Source organism: Dermochelys coriacea, chromosome 7, assembly GCF_009764565.3.
Source record: "Dermochelys coriacea isolate rDerCor1 chromosome 7, rDerCor1.pri.v4, whole genome shotgun sequence".
Taxonomy (NCBI): Eukaryota; Metazoa; Chordata; order Testudines; family Dermochelyidae; genus Dermochelys; species Dermochelys coriacea.
The window spans coordinates 18,928,998-18,952,259 of NC_050074.1; the positions used below are offsets into that span (position 1 = coordinate 18,928,998).

The 23,262-nt window shown below is 39.9% G+C and overlaps 2 protein-coding genes across 5 annotated transcripts; one reads left to right on the top strand and one right to left on the bottom strand.

Moving 5' to 3' along the window:
• Positions 1-46: 46 nt before the first annotated feature.
• On the top strand, positions 47-16,305 carry TATDN2 (TatD DNase domain containing 2). 2 transcript variants are annotated; one of them, XM_038409832.2, is made up of 6 exons: positions 47-714; positions 3,757-4,233; positions 7,493-8,404; positions 9,292-9,419; positions 10,538-10,721; positions 11,702-16,305. In XM_038409832.2, the coding sequence occupies exons 1-6, from the start codon at positions 271-273 to the stop codon at positions 11,840-11,842; spliced, it is 2,286 nt and encodes a 761-aa protein (XP_038265760.1). In that variant the 5' UTR covers positions 47-270; the 3' UTR covers positions 11,843-16,305. The 2 variants fall into 2 exon arrangements, with proteins under 2 accessions (XP_038265760.1, XP_043375730.1); XM_043519795.1 differs by lacking the exons at positions 10,538-10,721; positions 11,702-16,305 and adding an exon at positions 10,063-10,531 and having other exon boundaries at positions 54-714.
• Positions 13,690-23,235, bottom strand: GHRL (ghrelin and obestatin prepropeptide). 3 transcript variants are annotated; one of them, XM_043519804.1, is made up of 5 exons: positions 19,401-23,235; positions 17,948-18,091; positions 17,388-17,498; positions 16,715-16,823; positions 13,690-14,076 (listed from the first exon to the last, which is right to left on the bottom strand). In XM_043519804.1, exons 2-5 carry the CDS (start codon positions 18,068-18,070, stop codon positions 14,030-14,032), a joined length of 390 nt encoding a protein of 129 aa, XP_043375739.1. In that variant the 5' UTR covers positions 18,071-18,091; positions 19,401-23,235; the 3' UTR covers positions 13,690-14,029. The 3 variants fall into 3 exon arrangements, with proteins under 3 accessions (XP_043375739.1, XP_038265762.1, XP_043375740.1); XM_038409834.2 differs by having other exon boundaries at positions 17,948-23,235; XM_043519805.1 differs by lacking the exon at positions 19,401-23,235 and having other exon boundaries at positions 17,657-18,079.
• Positions 23,236-23,262: the final 27 nt, after the last annotated feature.

Genomic DNA, 23,262 nt, shown 5'->3' on the forward strand with positions numbered 1-23,262 from the left:
TTTCGCCGCCTGTCCCTGCCTAGGAGATGATAACGGCCGGGCGGGCGCAAATCCCGAGCGGCCTGCCCGCGGCATGGCTCCCTCAGCCGCCGCGGCCTCTTGAGGGGGCTGCCCGGGGAGCCCTGCGGTGCTTGTGGGAGGGGGTCGGTCGCTAAGCTCGGGCTTTGTTGCCCGTGCTGCGGGTTCGCCCCGCCCCTGCCCCTTGGCTCGGCTGCCCTCGCGGCGCCGGGCTAACGGCTGCTCCCTCCGCCGCGCAGGTGCCGAGCCCCGATGGAGCCCGCCAGGCGCCGCAGGGCGAAGAGCGCGTGGGGCAGCGGCTCAGACGGCGCCCCGGCCAAGTACCGCAAATGCGCCGAGGCTGGGCCGCCACGTCCGTCCTCCCGCCCCGGCTCCGCCGCCGGCTGCCCCGCGCACGCGGGAGAGGCCCGGAGCGCTGGGAAGCCCGCGGCGTGTGGACGGGCGCGGCCTTGGCTGTCCCCGCAGACCGTTTGCCGAGGGCTTTCTGCCGGCGAGACGTCCGGGGCCGCGTCCTCTGCACGGGGCTCCTCCCCAGATTCAGCAGACGCAGCAGATGGGAGCAGCAGCAGCAGCAGCCTGGAAGAGAGGGGCAAGGGCTCTTCCCTTCCCAGGAGAACCCTGCTCAGGAAACATCCTGGCGGGGAAATGTCCAAGGCAGATACGGTCTCCCTGCCCCGGGAATCCTTGAACCGGGAGGTATGTGATCAACAGTAAAGGCTGCAAACTAGAGTCCAAAGCTGACCGGAAACAGGAGCGCAGGCATAACATTAACCCACGAAAGCTTATGCCCAAATAAACTTGTTACTCTCTCAGCTGCTATAAGGACTCCTCTCTGTTTTTGCTCTGAAACAAAGCTCAGTGAAGAGCGAAAGTTAAAGGTTCATCCTGTTGCACAGGGAAGTTTTAGAAAACTGCCTTAACTTTTATGGCCTCTTGTACAAAGCCCTAGTAAAAGTGTGTGTGTGTGTGTAAGGTAACCTGCAAAGGGAGAAAATAGGTTCATGCTATCTTTGTTTCTTGATGTCTTTACAAAAAAGTCCGAAAAGTTGGTTTATTTTGGCAGGATAGGGGGGCGGGGAGGAAGATTTTTATCCTGTTTTACCTTGGAAATATCAGGAGCATAGTAATTGCCATACAAAATCATAGACGTGGCTAATTTAACTTGGTAGCCTGTCTCCAACTGTGGCTAGTACTAGATGCACAAAGAAAGGTGCAAGAAACCCTTAATACTGTAGTAACTTGTCCATCAATGAAGTTTCTAGTTTAACCCTAGTTAGTGGTTATTTGTGCCTTGAAGCATGAAGATTTTCTAGCCATATGTTTTTTCTTTAATGTAGCTACATGTTTTGATTGCCCATATTGATGTTTAATCCGTGATCCTACTACATTCTTGGCCTCAGTGATATCTTGTGGCAGTGAGTTACATTGTTTAAAAATTCATGTACACAAGGCATAAAGTTTTATTTGTAAGGTAAACTCACTTTCACTGTCCTTGTTCCTTTTATTGTAAAAATGGATTAATCAGGTGCCTAATTTATTTTCTTGTTGCCTTTCATTATTCATTCATTTTGTACAACTTTCACTTGTTTTCCATTAGTTAATTTAGAACTATGTAAACTTTTCAATATCTCCCCTGGAAGTCCTTTCAAATCTTGTCTTCCTGTCCCTTAAGGTGGAAGCTTGAGAGAAGTACATTAGGAGCTTTCCTGACCTTTAACTGTAAGGTTAGGATGTCAAATTTTTAACAGCTCTTTTCCAGCTGTTTTCTTAAGTCTTTGTATTCAATATAGGAGTTAACAAAGCCAAACAAAATCCTAGAGTTTTAAATGGCCTAAATAAAAATCATTTTGGTTCTCTGTCGGGTTTCAATTACTTTATATCTTTAGGTTTCAGAGTAGTAGCCGTGTTAGTCTGTATCCGCAAAAAGAAAAGGAGTACTTTTGGCACCTTAGAGACTAACAAATTTATTAGAGCATAAGCTTTTGTGAGTTGGCAACGGGCTTTGTTGCAAGGATAGGTTCCTGGGTTGGTGGTTCTGTTGTGTGGTGTGTGGAAAGCCCGTTGCCAACTCTGTCCACATATCTATTTAGGGGACACCATCATAGGGCCTAATCACATCAGCCACACTATCAGAGGCTCGTTCACCTGCGCATCTACCGATGTGATATATGCCATCATGTGCCAGCAATGCCCCTCTGCCATGTACATTGGCCAAACTGGACAGTCTCTATGTAAAAGAATAAATGGACACAAATCAGACGTCAAGAATTATAACATTCAAAAACCAGTTGGAGAACACTTCAATCTCTCTGGTCACTTGATTACAGACCTGAAGGTGGCTATCCTTCAACAAAAAAGCTTCAAAAACAGACTCCAACGAGAGACTGCTGAATTGGAATTAATTTGCAAACTGGATACAATTAACTTAGGCTTGAATAGAGACTGGGAATGGATGAGTCATTACACAAAGTAAAACTATTTCCCCATGGTATTTCTCCCCCCCACCATTCCTCGGATATTCTTGTTAACTGCTGGAAATAGCCTACCTTGCTTGTCACCATGAAAGGTTTTCCTCCTTTCCCCCCCTGCTGCTGGTGATGGCTTATCTTAAGTGATCACTCTCTTTACAGTGTGTATGATAAACCCATTGTTTCATGTTCTCTCTGTGTGTATATCAATCTCCCCTCTGTATTTTCCACCAAATGCATCCGATGAAGTGAGCTGTAGCTCACGAAAGCTTATGCTCAAATAAATGTTAGTCTCTAAGGTGCCACAAGTACTCCTTTTCTTTTTATATCTTTAGTATTATAACCCAATTAATTATTTAGTTCTCTGTAGAGAATTTCAGGAAAAATAATTCAGATTGTGTCTATCTTTCTAAAGCAGTAAACTCCTTTGGTGAAAAATCTTTGACCTTCATTTGACCTCAAGAAGCAAAATTATATAATTTATTTTCGTTAATATGCTTTGATCCATTTTTACAGAGACTGGCTTCTGAAGCTTAACATACTGGGTTTGTTTTTATATTAGCAAAGTCTAGGCCAAAGAGAGTTGGTCTAGCTGTGCAAATCAAAATATAACTTGGGTTGCAGCATGCCTGATTCTCTTTTAATATTATTTGAAGTTTATTCTTTTAATAGGCAAAGACTCCTGTGGCTTGTTTTGAGTGGGGAGAGCATAGTTCCTGCTTGGCATGGGACCAAGCTGTTCCAAACAGTATCCTAATATGGCCTGTCTTGTGCTGACTCGTCTAAAGACACCTCCTGTGGCACTACTGTAAGGACAGGAGGCACTGCAGACAGACAGTTCTTTTTCCCACAAGGGATAAGAGTGTAGTCCTCTGGAACAATGCAGAGAATATAGCAGCCCCAGTGGTGAGAAATGATCCCCTACTACAGGGTTTCCATATTTTCTCGAATTGTGGCTGTATTGGCAACTTTCCAGAAGCCCAAGGGTGGCATTTACTTTGCAGAAAAAGAAGCAGATTCTGGCCACTCTTTTTGTAAGAGATGTGGCCGTACCTCCAGCACATGCTGAGACTTTAAGTCTTTGTGGGTGGTGCTGTAAAATTTTTTAGGCTGCTCATCTCTGTCCTCTTTGCTTGAGAGGAATTCTTACCTTTCTACTCTCTCCCCACCCACAACAAAGCATATATGCTTTCTGATTAGTAAAATGTTTAGTACTTATGCGCACCTGCATAATGCTGTTTCCTTTTTTATATGGCTTTACAAATCCAAGGGTGGTGCAGGCTGTAACCTCACACCAAGGACTGAAGGTAAAGGTGTCTCAGAAGAACAGACTGTGGATCATAGGAAGAAGAGAATGAAGGATCAGGGATCCACAGTAATATACCTTAGAGCACTCCAGGATGCTTTTGGGAAATCATTAGGGAAAAAGGTCAGAAGGGAGGCATCTACATCAAATGGAGATCAAGATCAAAACCCCTGTCATAGTAAAGAACCTTGCAAATCAGATGGCAACTCAAGAACCATCTGTGCAGCTTCAAGGCATGAAGAAGATCAGCGACCTCAGCTAGATTCAGACAGACAGAAAACTTCAGTAGATGAAAACGGTGCTTGTGCTAGTTCAGTTAGCACTGGACAAAGTAACCCCAAAGAACAGTATGTGGATTACCAAAGGCTAAATATTGCAGGACCCTTTCCAAAGCTTGTATTTGTGGATGAACAGAATTCGAGTTCAGAAGAAGATTATGAGGTAAGTGTGTGTGAGGCCATGAAGTAGTGTTTCTTGAATAGGACATATAAAAAAATATTTGGGATTTTACTAGTTAAAACTTTAAATGAACAAATCAAAGTTCTTTGTATTTCTGACTAAATTGGAAAAATTCAAAACACAAAGCATGTGCCCAGTATTGGAGGAAAAATCTCATAGATTTCTCTACTAGATGTTGATGTCATTTGAGTAAAATTCAATGGCCGTTCTCCATTTTCCCCTACATATAAAGAATATGCATTTAGGAACACTAAATACCAGCTGCTAATGTTGAAGGATCCATTTTTTTAATGTGTAGAATATATCACTGACAATTGTACAAAGTCTTAATGTGAAGCATTTTAGTATCACTACTTTATTTTAAGAAAATGGGATTCAGTATAGCTAAACCCTGAAATATAGTAGCTCTAAACATTAATGCAAACTGGAACATAAAATGGTGGTAGCAATGTGTGTCTTGTTTCACACTTGGATAATAATCCCAAGATGACTTTAGAAGTGAGCTGTAGCTCACAAAAGCTTATGCTCTAATAAATTTGTTAGTCTCTAAGGTGCCACAAGTACTCCTTTTCTTTTTGTAGAAAGCAACACATCCTTGTCTATGCAATGTTAGTTTTATAGCATTATATCTTTCATAACTTATATCACCTCTGAAGATGCAAGTCCTGTTGTAGCTGCAAATGAATATTATTGCCCTTTATCTTTGTGTTCAGTCCCTTAGAATAAGAGCTAATTAACTTAAATAAAGAAGTAATATATTCATAATTTATTAACCCTTATTTGTGGATTCTTCAGAGGCTATGGTTGAAAATCTTCCCTAGGGTTTCTAGGCACTGCTGTACTCCTTCCCTTCAAAAAAATATTTAAGGATCCAATCAAAATGTGTTCCTGTGCATGATTACTCTAATATAAATCGGATTTAGCATCCTTTGCTTTGTTGGGTGCATAAGGGATACTTCTTATTATACATGTCAGTTGGGTGCTATATGAGACGGATCTCTGCAGAAATCAGAGAAGAATGAGATTTGTTAAATTCTTTTTCTAACTAGGAATCGGTGTTGCCTCGTGGATAGAACACTGGACTGGGACTCAGAAGACTTCATTTCTAATCCCAGCTGGCTAGTGCCAGATTTGGGCGATTTCTAGCAAATCGCTTTACCTCTCTGAGCCTCCATTTCCTCATCTGTAAAATTGGGATAATGATACTTGCCTCCTTTGTAAAACATTTGAGATCTAGTGATGAAAAAGTACTATATAAGAGCTCACTACTGTTTTTGTATATTTTGACTACAGTAAATGAGAATGAAATGTTTCTTGTAGTCACTTCTGAACTCTTAACGTAGAGCTTTCTGTGATGGGGAGAGACTTTGGAATCCATTTTTCTGCTAAAACTTGGGTTATTAACCTTTTAAGGAACTTTGAGGCTCACTCTCTGTCCCAGGCATTTGAAGGGGTAGTAGGCTGAGGGTTCGAGGGTTTTTATTAGTGAGACTTCTGTGGAGGTGGGTTAGGTTTATATACGTTAGTGGCAATGTGCACATTCATTATTGGAGTGGGAAGAGAAATCTACTGCTCAATTTTACATTAGAAAGTAAAATGTGTCCCTAGAGCTGGGGTAGTCAATAGGCAGACTGTGGGCCAAATCCAGACCACCAGAGGCTTTTGACCAGAACACAAAACTCTGGGGCTGGGGGCAGTTAGTGCAAGGGGTGGGGGTCTAGTGCCTGGCTGCATGCTGGTGGGCTTGGGGGAGCTGGTGCATGGGGCTGACTCATAACTGGGGGAGGTATAGGTGTCCCATTCTCTCCCCCCCTCCCCCACCAATTGAGCCCCTGCCAGGTGCACCGGGGCTCCCAATTCCAGCCCCGGGCATCTGCGAGGGCTCCATTTAGGGAGGGTTGGGGGACACCTGCAACCCTGAGTTACCTCTAAGTCCTGGGCGCCAGCTTCCCCAAGCCTGCCAGCACATGGCCAGTCTCTCTACCTGCACTAACCCTCCTCTCCCCTGCACTAACTGCCCATGGAGCCCCCAGAATTTCATGATTCACTGAAAAACCTCTGGCGGTGCGGACTGCCTATTGACTACGCCTGCAATAAGCCCAGTGTATATCACACAGCATTGTTTGTGCTCCTTGAACAGGGGCACTTGCAGTGTGAAAAATTTCCGGTTTCAGAGTAGCAGCCGTGTTAGTCTGTATTCGCAAAAAGAAAAGGAGTACTTGTGGCACCTTAGAGACTAACAAACTTATTAGAGCATAAGCTTTCGTGAGCTACAGCTCACTTCATCGGAAAATGTGAAAAATGTTTCTCTGGAATCCAGACCTTAATTATACCTTGACCAGGAAATTTGGACCTTCATTAAAAAAAAAAAAGTACCCCTGATCTAGAGAATAGGATAGGCACTTATTGCATACATCTAAAGAAATACACTTTTCTTTGTGGTTACCACATAATTCTGTATTCCAATCGGATTCTCCTTCCGGTCTTTCCTTCTTTATAAAAGAAACCAAATCATTAGAGATGGAGGTGATCTGTTAGATCATCCTGGATTGCCTGAGAAAAGAATCACAATTTCACCTAGGTCAAATTTCAGGTATAATGTTCTTTATGGAACAATCCTACAGTAGCTTGTTCATCCTGTCCAGGTGACCTAATCTTTTACAGCTCTGATGTCTGTGAGCTACAGTTAGTACAGATCTCTGCCCTTCCACTTACCTAGCCCCTCTCTTAGCAGTTTTTCTTGCCTTACTGCATATTCTGAGCTTGACATCTGAAGGATTCCTTTTAGACCTGCTCTATAGTTAAAAAGTTTTACCAGGATAACTGTCAGTTGGGAGTGTGACTTGTTTTTTATATAATTGACATTATGCTGGTAAAGCCTCCAAGGTAGACAGTTATATTAGTAAAGTTTATTTCATTTGCCAAACAAAAATAAGCTATACCAGTATAATTGGGTCCACTTTAAGGGGGTTTTGCCACTTAACTATATGAGCGTAGTTAAAGCAGTTAAGCTTTTAAGTGTAGACAAGACCTTAGTCTCATGTCAGTAATTCATTTGTTCAGACAGCAACCCTGTATATTAGTTCAGTCTGAGGTTTTCATGTTCCAGGCTTACTGGAATAGCTCAGGTTTTGGTAAATAATAGGCTACAAAGTGGAACATCTAACTCTGACACTCCTACAATTTACTGTTCATAAAGTTAAGATTGTTTCGGTTGTATATGTTTCCATTTGACTTGCAGTTCAAAGAGCGAGATACCTTGGAAAAGGAGCCCTCCGTGGGAAGTGATTGGTCTGATGTGGATGATGTAGAATCTTTAGCTAGGTTCTCCCAGGAGGATTCAGTTCCACATCACAATAGGTCAGTTATTTTGGAGACTTCACCAGTTATAACTGATCGTGTAACGTACCCTGCTCATCTGTACAGTTGCCCATGGGGTGACTTTAGGAAGTGCTGGACAAGTAGTCCAAAACCACCTAATCGTTCATTTTCAAATCCCAATGAGGATATTTCTTATTTAGGTGGCTCAAGTAGCAGTCATCTTTGTGATATTTCTGTAGAATTTGCAGCAAGCACTCCTTCCAATACATCAAAAGATCTAGAGTCTGCAATTGAAGGTGAACATTGGAGATCACATTCCTTTGAGTCTTCCCTGGTCTCTGAGGAGAAAAGCAAAATGTCTAGCAAGGAAGCAGAATCATATGCTCCCATTATCTCTAGAGCACGGATGTCTGATTCTTTTACTTCTGAATATGTAAAGCAGGAAGCAGCTATTGAACTCCCTAAACATTTACAGGAGGGTTTCATTGATACCCATTGCCACCTGGACATGCTATATTCCAAGATGTCTTTCAGAGGCACGTTTGCAAAGTTTAGAAAAGTTTACAATAGCTCCTTTCCCAAAGAATTTCAAGGCTGTATAGCTGACTTCTGTGATCCTCGAAACCTAAAGGACTTCTTATGGGAGGATTTGTTAAAAGAAGAAATGGTTTGGGGAGCATTTGGCTGTCATCCACATTTTGCACGTTACTACACAGACCTCCATGAAAGAAATCTCTTACAGGCACTGAGGCACCCGAAAGCTATTGCATTTGGAGAGATGGGTCTAGACTACTCTTATAAATGTTCTACTGATATCTCCAAGCAACACAAGGTAAGGAGCTGAGCTTCTAATTGTATGGTACTAATTGGAACTTTTCTTTCAGGTCTACCTATGGATTCTAAACTTTTTTTCTTTTCTCTGTATAGAACATACTTTTTAGCTTTCTACAACCTTTATATTCATTTTGGGATAGAAGAGAACCCTCAGGGTGATGTGTGGATTAGACCTTTTCAGATGAAGATGTATAAATCATTCATCAAATACTCTTATTGTGTTTTTCCTCCTAACAGTTTTCCAAATTTGAATTGGAGATGTATTGGATAAATAAATGAGATGTTGGCCAGTTACAAAGCATATTAAATGTGTATTCTAGTTATTTTTTTCTTGCAGCCTCTGAAATGTATATTTAGAATGCAGGAGTTCTGATATGGCAGTGATGAGCAGAATACAAATACCTGGATAGCTGGCCAAAAGCACCATACAGTATTGTAGGGAAGCATCATGGACAACACTGAAAGGAAGGAGAACCCTACTCCATTTTCAGCTTTGTCACAGACTTCCTTTGTAACTTTTTGGAAAAATCTGCACCTTCAGTTTTCCCATTTGTTAAATAAAAATTTCCACATTTTGGAAAGTGCATCAAAATATGACTTTATAAACTTATAGGTGTGTGATAGTTTGATCCAGGTAACTAAAACTGAAATGAATACATTTATTGGTGTAGAAAGCTAATGCACCCATCACCATAGTGCCTGGGTGTCTTCTGTAACAATTCATCTGAAAACATGAATGGATTTACAGGAAATTGGCATAAATTAGGGGATAGATTTTTCCACCCCTTACTATCACCCCATTGTATTCCCTTTGTTTCTAGAACAATTCTAGTGGAAATTAAGGTAGTACTCTTTTTTTTTTTTTTTTTTTAACATTTTATTCAGGTATTTGAAAAGCAACTGCAACTGGCTGTGTCCTTAAGGAAACCCTTGGTAATACACTGCAGAGAGGCTGATGATGATCTGCTGGAGATCATGAAAAAGTTTGTGCCTAAAGACTACAAGATACACAGGTAACTATTTGCTAAATTAAATTGTCATTCATTGCTGGATATCATATAATTAAATCAGAAATTATACCTACATTAGTAAAATAACAAACCAGGAGATGTATGGAACTGTTCAGACCAGGTGATGCTTTAATTGAAAAAGAAATAGGGCGGTAGCTGGATCGTCAATGCTTAAAATTATGGAAGCTTTACTGTAGAACTAATTTTTCATAGCTTCTTAAAAGAATTCGGAGGATGCCTTAGGAATCGACAGGAAGTGATGCAGCAGAAGTTCTGATACAACTCTGTGTTCTGAAACTGTGAATTTGACTCATTCTGAAAGGGACATTTAGTGTCTGGAACGGGGCATTGTCAATTTGAAAATGGAGGTAGAAGTACTGTTGGCTGTTGCACCTCTTCCTGAATCTACCTGCCAACTTGTGACTCTTACAATCACACTTTCCTATCCTTTTTTTAATTTTAATTTTAAAATCTGTTTCCTCCCCTTACTACTATGTAAGAGATCTAGACAAAAAGAGGAAACTGACTATAAAGGGGAAACTATAGAACTGATTATACACAAACTTGTGTTTAATGCACAGTGTAGCTAAATCCCAGGAGAAAGGAAACCATTTTCTCTAATCTCTGTTGGTTCCGGTAATTTTAGGTCAAACCTCTAAAATCAAGGATGAAAACAGAATTGTAATGCTGAGAATATCTAAATTGCATTTTAATGTGATTGGAAGTTCCCAGCTGATGCATAATCTGGAGGAACGCATTGCGCACTACACAGAACTAAATGAACAATCTTAACAGATGTTTTTATTCTAAATCGTTGGGAAGAATTCTACCTTGTGGCAGAAACCATGTTAAGTATCATCTAGCTCCTGTTTGTTGCTTTGACTGCTGTGCAGCTTGCCCCAATCTTTGCAATCTTTTCTGTGTCTTTTCTACAGTAATCCCACCCTTCCTGACCCCTTCAGTTTTAAATCAATCTCCATTAAATACTGAAATGTTAGACAGGATTGGGCTAATCCAAGAAAACGGGATTCCTTGAATTCTTATCCCTGAGTCCGTCTCCTATTAGAAATGTGCAAAACTGTTATCTTGGAGAATGACCAAAGTTTTCTGTTTACCCTTAGGCATTGCTTTACTGGTAGTTACAATGTCCTAGAGCCATTGCTAGAGCATTTCCCAAACCTTTCTGTGGGATTCACTGCACTGCTGACTTACTCATCTGCCTTTGAAGCCAGAGAGAGTATAAGAAAAATTCCTTTGAACAGAATAATGGTAGAAACAGATGCTCCCTATTTCCTTCCTAGGCAGGTAAGTGTTTCTAAAAATGCTTATAACATTTTTTTTCTGCCCATGGTGTTAATGTTGCATTGTCAGAAGTGTGATAGAACATCTGCAAGAAGGAATGGATTATAATGGGTTGGCAGCCTTGGGCATGTGGCCCATCAGGGTAATCCGCTGGCAGGCCGCAAGATATTTTGTTTACATTGACCATCTGCAGGCACGGCTCCCCACAGCTCCCAGTGGCCGCAGTTTGCCATTCCTGGCCAATGGGAGCTGCAGGAAACAACGAGGGCCGCAGGGATGTGCTGGCTGCTGCTTTCTGAAACTCCCATTGGTTGGGAAAGGCAAACTGCGGCCACTGGGAGTGCGGGCGGCTGTGCCTGTGGACGGTCAACATAAACAAAATGTCTTGTGGCCTCCAGCGGATTACCTTGATGGGCCGTGTGCCAAAGGTTGCCGACCCCTGGATTAGAATATTGCATTTGTAGGTCTGCTTTTTGCTTCAAATATTCCAAGCATGTGGATCTGGAAGCAAGTTCTAATATGTGTGGTAAGGTGTTCCCTTTACAAAGTAGCAGTGATCTAAGCCTCAGATTTGAAATTCTAGACTGTTTAGAACTACAGGTTCAGATCTTAGCAGGGCCAACTCATCCCTTTGTTCATCTGTGGTCAACATACTTAATTCTCTACATACAAGACTTGAAAAACTGAGGTCCTTTCCGCTTTACGTGAATGGAGAGAGATTTACTCCAGTGTCTCTGGCCAATATTTTCCCCCTCCTGTTGTGCAGTTTGTTTGCTGGCTGCTGCCCTTATAAAGAGCTCTGGGACGGAAGAAACACTGGGAACATCAAATAGTATTATTGTTGAAAGACACTTTCTGAAAAATGTCAGTGACCATATTTAGAGGCTTGAAGCGATAACTCTTGACTGGTTCTGTATATTGCAGAACAGAAGGAAGTGACCTGCACAATTCTTAACTCTTCCTTTTCATTAATGTTTGTGCAGGTTCCCAAAAGCATATGCCAGTATTCTCACCCAGGATTAGCCCTGCACACAGTGAGAGAGATTGCCCGTCTGAAGGACCTGCCACTCTCCCATACCTTGGCTGTTCTAAGGCAGAACACCAACCACATGTACAATCTATAGGATGGTGCTAGCAAATGTGGAGAAGAGCGAGGTCAGGAAAACTACTGTGAAATGGTGAAAAACCCTTCAAGTGATATCTATATTGTGTCTTCTGTGGCCCCAAAATGTTATGCTGCAATCCAACTTGGAGATGACGGTTAGTATTAAGTACTCAAGACTTGCCATCCCAACTCCTCCCAAAAGAGTTACACATTCCCTTTTAATCTATATCCCTTTGCATCTCCTTTTCATTCTCTACTGGTCCACTGTCTCCCTGTTGCATACCACAAGAAAGGGTGTTGATGTCTTCATTGGGTAAATGGTGTTTCTTGTGGAGACAAAGAGAATCTGCTGTGGTAAATATGGGATTTTATTCATCTTTATTTGTATTAGCCTGTTCAAGAGTGAACAGCCTATAATTATTGAGCAGATATAGGTTACTCGGGTGTAGTTAGAGCCCAAAAGGTAGGCAATGATCTTGGATTCTTAAAGCACCTAATTGCTGAGGCTATAGGGAAAAGAGTATGTATCAGAGCAGAGAATTTGATGCATAACTGTGCACAGACTTCCTCATGCCACAGAATGAAAACATACCCAAAATTAAGTGTTTGTGTACAAGTGCCTTTCTTTGGATAAAGTAAACAGCATGTAGGTGCCAAATAAGCTTTTAAATTTTTTCAGCAAAATGTTAAAATTACCAGTGTTGAATAGCCTCAAAAAGACATGAGTGTTTTTTGGCTACAGTGAGGTTTTAAGAGAACCGAAGTGGAGTATGAACACAGAAGCCCACTGATCCCACTTTTGATGGATCCTGTAGTATGCAATTGAATGTGAAAATCCATCCTGAAGGTTCTTCTATGGGGTTGTGGCCCAATGTGTTATCGTGAAGAAAAATGCCTGTCTGACAGAAATGCAAAGCGCTTTGGTGAATATACTTCTCAAAATAAGCTTTTTGTAAAAGTAAGTCTAATTTTAAACTACTTCAGGCCAGTTTTAACTGCTTTCAGAGGGCAATTTGACAAATGACAATGACTTAATTTTTCTGTAATATGTTACTTTTAATGTACCTTGAAACTACAGTTGAAACTTTTTTAAAGCTTACTTGTAAATAAAGATCTCTGAGAAAGAGATGCTGTTAAATTGTTTGGTTTATACAGAACTGTGCTAAGATTTTGTAGATGGATTTTAGTTATCTCTAAAACCTAGATTATTAGAATGGGATTCTTCCATTTATCAATCGGGCAACCCCTCCAAACTAATAAATGACACTGTGAAAGTGTTCAGTTACGCCTTTCCACTTCGTGCATTGGCCACATGTGTATGCTAGTATCAAGCAGGTGGTGTGGCCTCGTGTTCTGTACACAGGTTACTTAAATACATAATTTTCTAAAAGTATTACTCCAAATATTATTGTAAGTGCACACAGCCTGTCTTAAATCAACAGACTGAAATACTTGAATGTGAAGTTGACCAGTATTTCCACCACAAGTGTGTATATCAGTAGGTTTGGCTATACCATAGCCCCCCTCATGGATAACTGCCACTTGTAAATTTACTAACCTTTTTGACAAAGCAACAGTTTAAAAGCTTTTATGTTGTAAAGGGTATAATTTGCTGCTCCTCTTCCTCTTTAGGACCACTAAAGAGACAATATTGTCTATTGATATTAACTGCAAAATTCTCATTTACTTCAGTGGGTACACGATAGGACCCTTTGTAATGGATGTCAACATATGACTTGTGTAATTAGGCTCTTAAAAGATAACTTCATATGCACATCCCTTTATTATATACATAGGTGTATAATGGAGACTGAAACTTCCATCTAGTGCCACGTGTATATAGTATCAGTAAACAAATGACTGCGGTTTCAACACTAGCTTTATTTTCTGCTGCAAGAAGCATGTGGTAGATTAACAGTTTATCCTTGCTTTTAGAACAGGTAGCTTCAGTCACATAGTTTTGAAAGGTAAGAAAACAACTTAGATTTCAGTGTGTTTGACCTTGTTTGCAGCTATCTGTCTACCATATCTATACTACTTGCAACCTCATCCAAAGACCTGTTACACAACAAAATGTCCTTTTAAAAACTGCAAAATGTTCAGCTTCATGCATTTCTTTTAATGCATGCTCTTGTCATCCGTTGCACAATGTAAAGCAAGATTTAAAGCAATCCAAGCCAATGAGCAGAACTTTGTTGTACTCTAATCAGTTTGTAACATCTTCATGTTTCAACTCATGCCAGTTTTGGGTTTCTGAAAGGGAAGAGAGTAGAGATTTTAATTTTTTTACTTTTTTTGCTTTTACTGTTTAATTATTTAAGAAGTATTAACAGGTTTCGACATCGTTGCCTTATAAATTTCAAACAAAACAATCTATGTTGACAGACATACAAGAATACAGATCTTCCTAGCAGGATATTATCATATTAGAGTGAGATTCATAACATCTGTATTTTTTATTAAATTGGGTGAAATCTCTGATTACTTATTTAACAGACCAAATTAGGTGTTCTGGGTTTTTGCAGGTGAATGTACTCTGAGTAGTGAATAAAAGGTAACCAAAAATGTATGTATCTGTGTCCTCTGTCTGTTTTGCTGGGTATGTAACTTGTCTTAATTTTTCCATTAGTTTTTAATATTTACATTAGAGTAGTTCTCAGAAGCCCAACCAAGATCAAAGTCCTGTTGATGTAATCCCTGTCAGAAAAGTTTATTGTATGTGTTACTAAGCAGCATGTGAAAAGTGGGGGAGAGGAAGATCTACACACAGTTCTGTGTATACTTGCTGCTATTACATAATTATAGTGGCTGACTTCTTTGAAGAGACCTGGCCCTGGTCTACACTGGGGGGGAGAGGGCGGTCGACCTAAGATACGCAACTTCAGCTACGCGAATAGCAGAGCTGAAGTCTGCTTACCTTAGGTCGATTTACCTGGATGTGAAGATGGCGGCGAGTCAACTGCTGCTGCTCCCCCGTCGACTCCACTTCTGTCTCTCGCAAACTGGAGTTCCGGAGTCGACGGGGAGCACGTTCAGAGATCGATTTATTGTCTAGACAAGACATGATAGATCGATCCCTGATGGATCAATCGCTACCCACCGATCCGGTGGGTAGTGAAGACCTGGCCCTGGAAGACATGAGGCTTGAGAAGAGATTTGAAGGAGGACAGAATAAGTGGCCTTGCAGATCCATCCGTTCAAGCTCAAGGAGACACGCAGAAAAAAGCACAAAGAAATCTGTAGTGCGAATGGACAATCAGACTATCAAAACTGGCATTGCTGGCAGAGTGGAGAGGGTGAAGGGCCAACACAATAAGAGCAGAGAGAAGCACCAGGGCCTTGAAGGCGAGGATAAGACACACTTGGTCTTGATGTGGTGGAATGGAGAGACGGCAAAATAGTATCCGTGGCAACTAAAATGAGTTTAGTTTGCTTTTCCACTGCTAATGCATAGTTTTGGTCAGGGTGAATTTGATTTAAATCACTAGTCAGGAAGACTCTATTTAATCATGGGTTTTCTACATAAAAGTGCATTCTTGCTGGTTGTTAAAACCTTTAATACATATTCTTCACAACTCGGAGATAGATGTAGGTTTCATTTTTAGAAGGTACATGCTATACATTTTTAAACATTTATTTGAAAAACTTTTCAGATTAGTTTTACAGCTATATCAGAAAATGAATAGTTGTTTGGTTTATTTTAGTTACCAAAGGTAATTGAAGCAGATAGTTCACCTCCCAATTAATTAATAAACATCTTCAATTCAACAGGTTAATCATTAATATTTGGAGGATTTCCTTGCCATGCTGTATTAGGAGAACATCACCAAACAGACATTTAAATTTTTATTTAACTAAAACAATGTTAAGTATTCTGGATTTTTTCTTCAACAACAAACATACCATATTTTAACAAAACAAGCATATGTCCCTCACTTCTCACATTTATCTCTAGACTTCTTCTCCTTGCCCAGATCTATTCTGCCCCCAACAATCTTCTATTCATTGAACTTTTTGAAACTTTTCACTTTTAGAAAGAGGTAAGGGATTGACTCTGTGTACGCAAATTTGCAGAGTGACAATAGAGTTGAGGTCTGTTATCTCACCTCTATATATTTATTATTTTAAAACATATTTACTGTTAAGCTTGTTCGCTGGAGATACAAATCTGCAGTTTGAGAACTGGAAAACTAAGCATCTATAATAGTGCTCAGTCTAGAAGATACTGAGTCCCAGTGGGTAGATAGAAAGATTAACCTAAATAATCTATACAGAAGCCTGTGGAACCGCATAAGATTGGGTCCCAAATCCATGAACTATTGGAACTCATTTACAAAACGCTTAAACATTACATGAATATATTGTCTCATACTATAGAATTAGAATTTATAATGTCTATTCCATGATGAGAGAACTTTGAGCTATAATGGATCTTAATACTATCTTTAGATTAGATTTTTTTTGATAAAATGCTTTTTGAGGGGGGAAAAAACCTATTTAAATAAAAATAGGTTTTTTTTTAAATGATCTTTAAAAAAATCATTTTTTTATCCACCCTAGTTTTGGTCTCTTTCACTGCCAGAGAGATGAAGGTGTCGGCTTGTGGCAAGCATAAAAAAACCTGAGATTTTCAAAAATAATCTGTGCTGTTAGGTGCTTCTATTTTTGGATTCCCAAATAAAACAATGCAGAATCCTATTTGCCCAATCTGAAAATCAGGTCCCTTTCCAGCGTGTCACATTGGACACCCACAGTGGCTCTTGAAATCTTGGCCTAATGTTTTATATATTAAGGTATACAATACCCTTTACTTCCAGCAAAAGTTCTTGGAACACTCTTCTCCACCTGCCTGTCCCGCACAGAGGAGTTGGGATGTGGGAGGGAGAAGTACCTAAAGTGTCCTCTGCAAGAATGTCCTCTAGGATCTTCTCCAGCACTTGTCCATACTCCTGGTACTGGTCTTCTGTTATCTTGATGCCAATTTCAAAGGGAACATTAAGCTAATGAAAACACCAAACCAGAAGAGCTCAGTTTAACAGTTTCCTTAAAGAGAGTTCGATTCTTTTCTGCTATTGGGTGAATAGGCTTTGCAGACTGATTACATTCATGGGAACAGTGTTAACTGAGCTGTGTGAAAATGAGGAAAACTTGTTCCTGCTAAGCACCCACTTGACTTGTGGTTGAAATAACTATACACATGAGGAACAGCAATTACCCTCTGTATAGCTATTGTAAACAAAACAATACAGCAAAGTGTGAGACTACTGAAGAAAGTCTACAAAGTGAAATTTCATTGCACGTGTATCTTGAAATTGAAGTCAGTCTTCAGTAGGAGATTGCAGTTTGACCAGTTGCAATAAATTTTTAAACTGCTTTAGATTTTTTTTTTAATATAAAGATTAGCTGTGGTTACCATTTTCAAGTGCTTTTTCTAACTGCTTCTCAAATCGGATATCAATGTAGTTTTGATTTGTACCACGTTTGTGTATCACAATCTATTCATTTTGTATTATGTGGTCATATACAAAACAAACCTTCTTAAAAACTGACTGTAAAATACAAACCTTAATTTCTATTTCATTGTCTCCTTCTGTCTGCCTTGCATCTGCATCCAAAAGTCCTTCTGCAGCTCGGCGGTTTAACTTTGTTGTATGCTTTTTTGGATCCTTTCGTTGCTGGAATATAACCAAAATGAAGTGTAAATACTCTATCCGTAGACAATTAGGCCTTGTCTTCAACAGAAAAATTAGAATCCATAATTCACCATATGGGCAGCTCCATTAGGTGGGAGCTGTAGCGTAGACAGGGTTTTTTGTTTACACTGTTTTCTTACCTTGCTGTAAGCAGACAACAGTGGTAAAGTCATCAAAGTCTTGTCTACGCTACAACATTCCCCCTTTGTTGCCACCACTGCAGAATTGTATAATTTTTCTATTGTAGATGCAGCCCTATTGGTTTACATTATTCATCTGGGAATTGGGATAAACCTTTCCTTTGGCAGAACTTGTACCTTTTTAAGTTGAGACAGTCTGTTAGGTTTTTCTGAGTATTATAAAAAAATATTTTGTCTCAAGAAGTAGTTTTGAAAGAAGGGGGAAGAAGAGTAAAATATACTTAATTTTACCTGTGTGTTTTGATATTCAGGGCTTAAAAAACTAGATCCAGCCATAGTAGTCTCTGTCCAGAGAATGCAGATTAGGAGAATTCCCAGCATAGTACTTCTGAGAAACATGAGTGTCTTGGGCATAGACTGTATCAAACCTGAAAACTTAATAAAGATAGGAAAACTTAATATGCTTTTTAGTGACACTTTTATTTCCTTGAGTCCAGATTCAACCCCCAATTTTTCATGAACTGATTTCAGATAAATTTGTAATGTTTACTAAAGGTAGATGGATATGAGATAGTTGGTCATCTTATAGGGATCCTGCTTTTGTAGGTGAGTTTATTACTTTAATAAGAAATAAAATTGTATGAAACTTACCTTATTTCCCTCCACATGTAGAAATATGTAAAACTGAAGGAGAGGGGCCAGGAGAGAGGAAGTTTGTTGGAAAACAAAAAAGGCAGTCTCAAAGGTTACCTACCTGAGATTTCTTATTTATCATATGGCTGTTGCTGTTAAGCATTTATATAGTGCCTGGAGTATTTGTTTTGTGCTAAAACACCTTTTCAAATGCAATCCAACATGTATTTGGAATTCCTTGGAAACCTGTTCTTCTCTTGTCATTGTGACAAAATCAACAGAAAATGAAAATAATGCATAGATCTGTTGCTGCATTAGATTTTCTGTGGGCTATGGTAGTGACTCTTTAAAGAAAAGAGCCTACTTTAGAGACTTTTCCATTTACTTAAAGATTAAATAGTGTTTTATTATCTTAAGAATACTTTTATGCATAGTTGGACTGGTATAGTTCAATGGAGTGTATCTTAAGATATAAAGAAGCTATGTTTGTGACCTATAATGGAAAATGAAATTGAGAGGTGTATGTTTTGTTTTAAAATTGCCCCCTGGTGTTCTTTGCCTGTGTTCTACCTTATCAAATGTTGCTATGCTTTGTTTGGCTGGAGGGGTCAAACTTGGAGCAGCTTTTAGCCCTCAGTAGCTGGGGTGGGAGGGTGTTTCTCTTTTACTTTTGCAAAACTGGAAGGGGATTTAAAGAGGAGGAATAATAGTAATCTAAGGCCTGGAAAAACCTCTCACATGAAGAGAAATTGAAAAGACTGATTTCATCTCCTTTCTTCAGGAGAAACATGGGATATGATAAAAGCACATGGTTTAGAGACTACAGTGCTAGAACTGTAGTTCTATCTTCTACCACAAGAACTAGAGGACATTCAATTAAATTTAAAGTTGGGATATTCCAAATCAGTAAAAGGAAATACTTTTTCACATAATGTGCAGTTAATCTGGAACTCTGCCACTGGAAGTCATTATGGTCAAGAATTTAATTAGATTTGATAAAGGGATTGGATATTTATAGGGATAAAGAATAGACAGTTGTCATAATTAGTGACACAAAAATTTGAAAGTGATGTTAAATCTCATGCTTCAGACCTTAAGCCAATCTCTTTACCTCTAGCAATCAAGGTGAATCCTGTGTAGGGGGTAGATTATTCCCCAGATGCTGTCTGGAGGGTTTTGGCCGCTGTCAGAGATGGGATACTAGATTAGCTGGACTGCTATTCTGATCCATGGTGGGTTTTCAGAAAGCCTTTGACAAGGTCCTTTACCAAAGGCTCTTAAGGAAACCAAGTAGTCATGGGATAACAGAGGAGGTCCTGTCATGGCTCAGTAACTATTTAAAAACAGGAAATAAAGGGTAGGAATATATAGTCAGTTTTCACAATGGAAACAGCATTTTTGCTGGGCCCATTGCGGTTCTACGTATTCACTAACGAGCTGGAAAAGGGTATGAACAATGCAGTGACAAAATTGCAGCTGATACAAAATTATTCATGATAGTTAAGTCTAAAGCTGATGCCAAAGAGTTACATGGCAATATCACAAAACTGAGTGACTGGGCAATGATATGAATTACAAAATTCAACATTGATAAATGCAAAGTAATACACATTGTATAAAGTAGGAATTATTTTTCCTCAATGACAGGTTCTAATTTAGCTGTTACTACTCAAGAAAGGGATCTTGGAGTCACAGTGGATCATTCTCTGAAAACTTGAACTATAGGCATAGCCGTGGACAAAAACACTAACAATGTTGGGAACTGAGGAAAGGGATAGAAAATAAGGCAGAAAATATCATCGTGCCACTATAAATCCATGGTATCCCCACACCTTCAATACTGTGTCCAGTTCTGATCACTCCCTTTCACAAAAGATATACGGAAACTGGAAAAGGTTCAGAGAAAGGGAACAAAGATGATCAGGGATATGGAATGGCTTTCATATGAAGAGAGAGTAAAAAGATTAGGGTTGCTCTGCTTAGAGAAGAGTAAGGGGGAATATTGTAGAGGTCAATAAAATCATGAATGGTATGGAAAAAGAGAACTTTATCCTTCCCGTAATATAAAAACTAGGGGTCACCTGATGAAATTAATAGGCAACAGGTTTAATACAAACATGAGGAAATACTTTTTCACACAATGCTCCATCTGTGGAACTCATTGCCATGGGATGTTGTGATGGCTAAAAGAATAACAGGGTTCTATGAACTAGAAAAGTTCATAGAGGATAGGTCCATCAGGGGCTATTATCCAAGATGGTCAGGGATGCAGTCTTATGCTTGGGGTGTCTCTAAACCTCTGACTGCCAGAAGCTAGGAGACCTTTTCTCTCAAGTGTTTTGTCAGAAGCTAGAGTTAAATAGGGCTAAAACATAAAAAGTTTAAACAGACTGATTAAAAAACTTCTCTCAGGTACTTAGGTTTTGTTTGTAATAGTCACCCCATTAATTCACCAGCAAAAAATATGTAAGATGAGTAATGGTTTTAATATAAAACAAAAACAAACTTTCACAAATAAATGTAAAATGTGTCATTTTAATGTGTCCTTTTCAAATTCTATCACAGGAAGGGGAAGATGGGAGATTGAGAGGTTTCCACCTCACTACCAGTTTTTTTCCCCTCCCCTTCTTCCTCAGGAGAAAAAGTGTAAAAAATAATTTCATTTATTTGTATTCAAACATTTTGGTTTTCATGTGCTGGATTTTTTAATTTTGTTGTGAAGTCTTCCATAGATAAACTTTATCAAATGACATTTGTCTTAGGAAAAAACACATTTGATAAAACCTCATTTTTTGATCATCTCTAACTGGAACCACCTATACATAATTGTGTATTTTTAAAGATGATGTGATAAGAAGCTGTTAGCATATAGCAGGTGTGGCCAAACCACAGCTCATGAGCCACATGCAGCTCTTTTATAGTTAAAGTGTAGCTTGCTGAGGTCCCCCATGCCCTCAATTCTCCATCTACCAGACTGGCAGGGGAGCTTGGGGCTTCTGGCCTGCAACAGAGTGGTGGGGCTAGGGGCTTCTGCCTTGCAGATATGGGGGGTCTCAGGGTTTTAGCCCCACTCGTGGGTGTCAGAGTGAAGTCCTGCACCCCAGTAGGCACTGCCCTGCAGGGCAGGTTGTGCATGTCTTGCAGCTTTTGAACGTGGGAAGATTAGCATATGTGGCTTGGAGGGTCAGTACATTTGGTCACCCCTGGCATATAGTCCCAGATCTTCAAAGGCATTTAGGAATAGGAGTTAGGTGCCTAAATATTTTTGAGGATCTGGTCCATAAATTCCAATTCAAGCAAAGTACTTAAATGTGCTTAATTTTATCCACAATTCATAAGTTTAACTACAATCTTAAACACTTTGAGTTGGGGACATAGTGCCTGTGCTTGCAATTCAAGATCTAGCAACCTTTAAAACTATAAACAGTCTGGGCCCTAGCAGCTCCCTCAGAAAGCACCTTGCCTGTTAAGTCCCATCATGGTAAGATTAACTAAGGCAAACTTGTTTTTGTTTCCAAACCTGGTGTTGGAAAATCAGAGGTGCCCTGTGGGGTCTTTCGTTCTGTGCTTGTACCTGTGGGAACTTAGGAACTTCTTCTGCCAAACTCTCTGCTTTGGATAATTCAGGACCATGAAGGTTTTGTGTGGCAGCCACAGCACAAATAATAGTTTGAGACTTTGCAATTGGTAGCTTTATATTCCAGTACATTTTCACTTCTAATTGGATAAGGAGCCAGGTTCCATGGCAAGGGTCCTGAATAACTTACTAAATAGGTGAGGGGCTTGGGTAGAGAGAGGTTAAAATGCTTTTGTAATAGGCAGGTGAGAATCCTAGTGGGGAAAGATTGATGGTAGAGGATATATAGCCAGGGAGTGATGGCTATGGGATAAAAAGGTTTGCTTCCTAAAAAAAAACAAATCCATTTGAACATCTGAGGAGTGAGGCACAGACACTGAGTGCATTTGTTTTTGCAGAGAACCAGACAACATAAAAAGGAAGAAGGTATTTTAAAATCATGTACAGGAAAAATATCACTCCCATCAGCTTTGGGTGTAAGTCAGTGTTAGTTTAAAAATGGAAATACTCCTTTGCTATACTGTTTCTAAAAAGGCTTTATCTGTAATGTCCCAGCAAATATTGATCTTAGATAACTCGGTTTCTTCTCTTTGTATATGCCAACAGTGCAGCTAACCATAAAAAGGAATGTTATACACCCCAGTGCAGCTATGTAAGTGTGCGATGTCCTTCTCTGCCACGTCTTTTCAGTGCAATTGGGAAGGAGTAGCAAAGGAAGGAGGGCCGCTATAAACAGAAATACAGCTCAAAGACCTAGTGTAGCACCTCTTGGTAATGGAGAAAGGATATGAAAACGGCTCTCTATTTTTTCATCTGAAACTATCCATAATGAAACTTGTGTGATGCTAAAATATACTTCACTCCAGGAAAGGGTTAGGGTTTTAACCAGAGCAAGCTTTAGTTGTTGAGTTTTCTTCTTACTGCTTTCTCCCCCAATGACCCATATTACATCAAGTGAAGACCAGAGAAGATAATACTAGCAGGGCGAGATACCCAATGCTGATAGCTGCACTAGAGCAGGACAAGAGAACAAGTTTTATTCTAGTTCCTTGGTCAAGGCTTTAATCAGAACTGCCACAGTCCCCCAGTTATTAATGGCAGTACAGCATATGCCCTTGGGCACATCAGGAAGGGTCTCCAGCAGCCATCTGATGTTACTACTGGTCACAAATCTGAGGGGGTTTTTTTTTGCAATAAAAGAAAGGGATAGTAGTGAGGAATGGCTAACTGGACACTGGATAGACACTCATGGTAAAACCACTGCAAACAAAGGGCTGGGTGGCCTAGTCAAAAAGAGCACTGTGACTGAGGAGAGCTGGGTTCTATTCCTGGTTCTGCCACGGTCCTGCTGGGTGACCTTGGGCAGGTCACTTTCCCAGCTTGTGCCTGTTTCCCT

Coding starts and splice junctions, on each gene's coding strand:
- TATDN2 (XM_038409832.2), top strand. CDS start 271: ATGGAGCCCGCCAGGCGCCGCAGGGCGAAGAGCGCGTGGGGCAGCGGC. Junction 8,405..9,291: donor ATATCTCCAAGCAACACAAG/GTAAGGAGCTGA, acceptor CATTTTATTCAG/GTATTTGAAAAGCAACTGCA. Junction 9,420..10,537: donor AAAGACTACAAGATACACAG/GTAACTATTTGC, acceptor GTTTACCCTTAG/GCATTGCTTTACTGGTAGTT.
- GHRL (XM_043519804.1), bottom strand. CDS start 18,070: ATGCCCAAGACACTCATGTTTCTCAGAAGTACTATGCTGGGAATTCTC. Junction 16,824..17,387: donor ACAATGAAATAGAAATTAAG/GTTTGTATTTTA, acceptor TGTTTTCATTAG/CTTAATGTTCCCTTTGAAAT. Junction 14,077..16,714: donor TCTTGCAGAGGACACTTTAG/GTACTTCTCCCT, acceptor CTTCCCTTTCAG/AAACCCAAAACTGGCATGAG.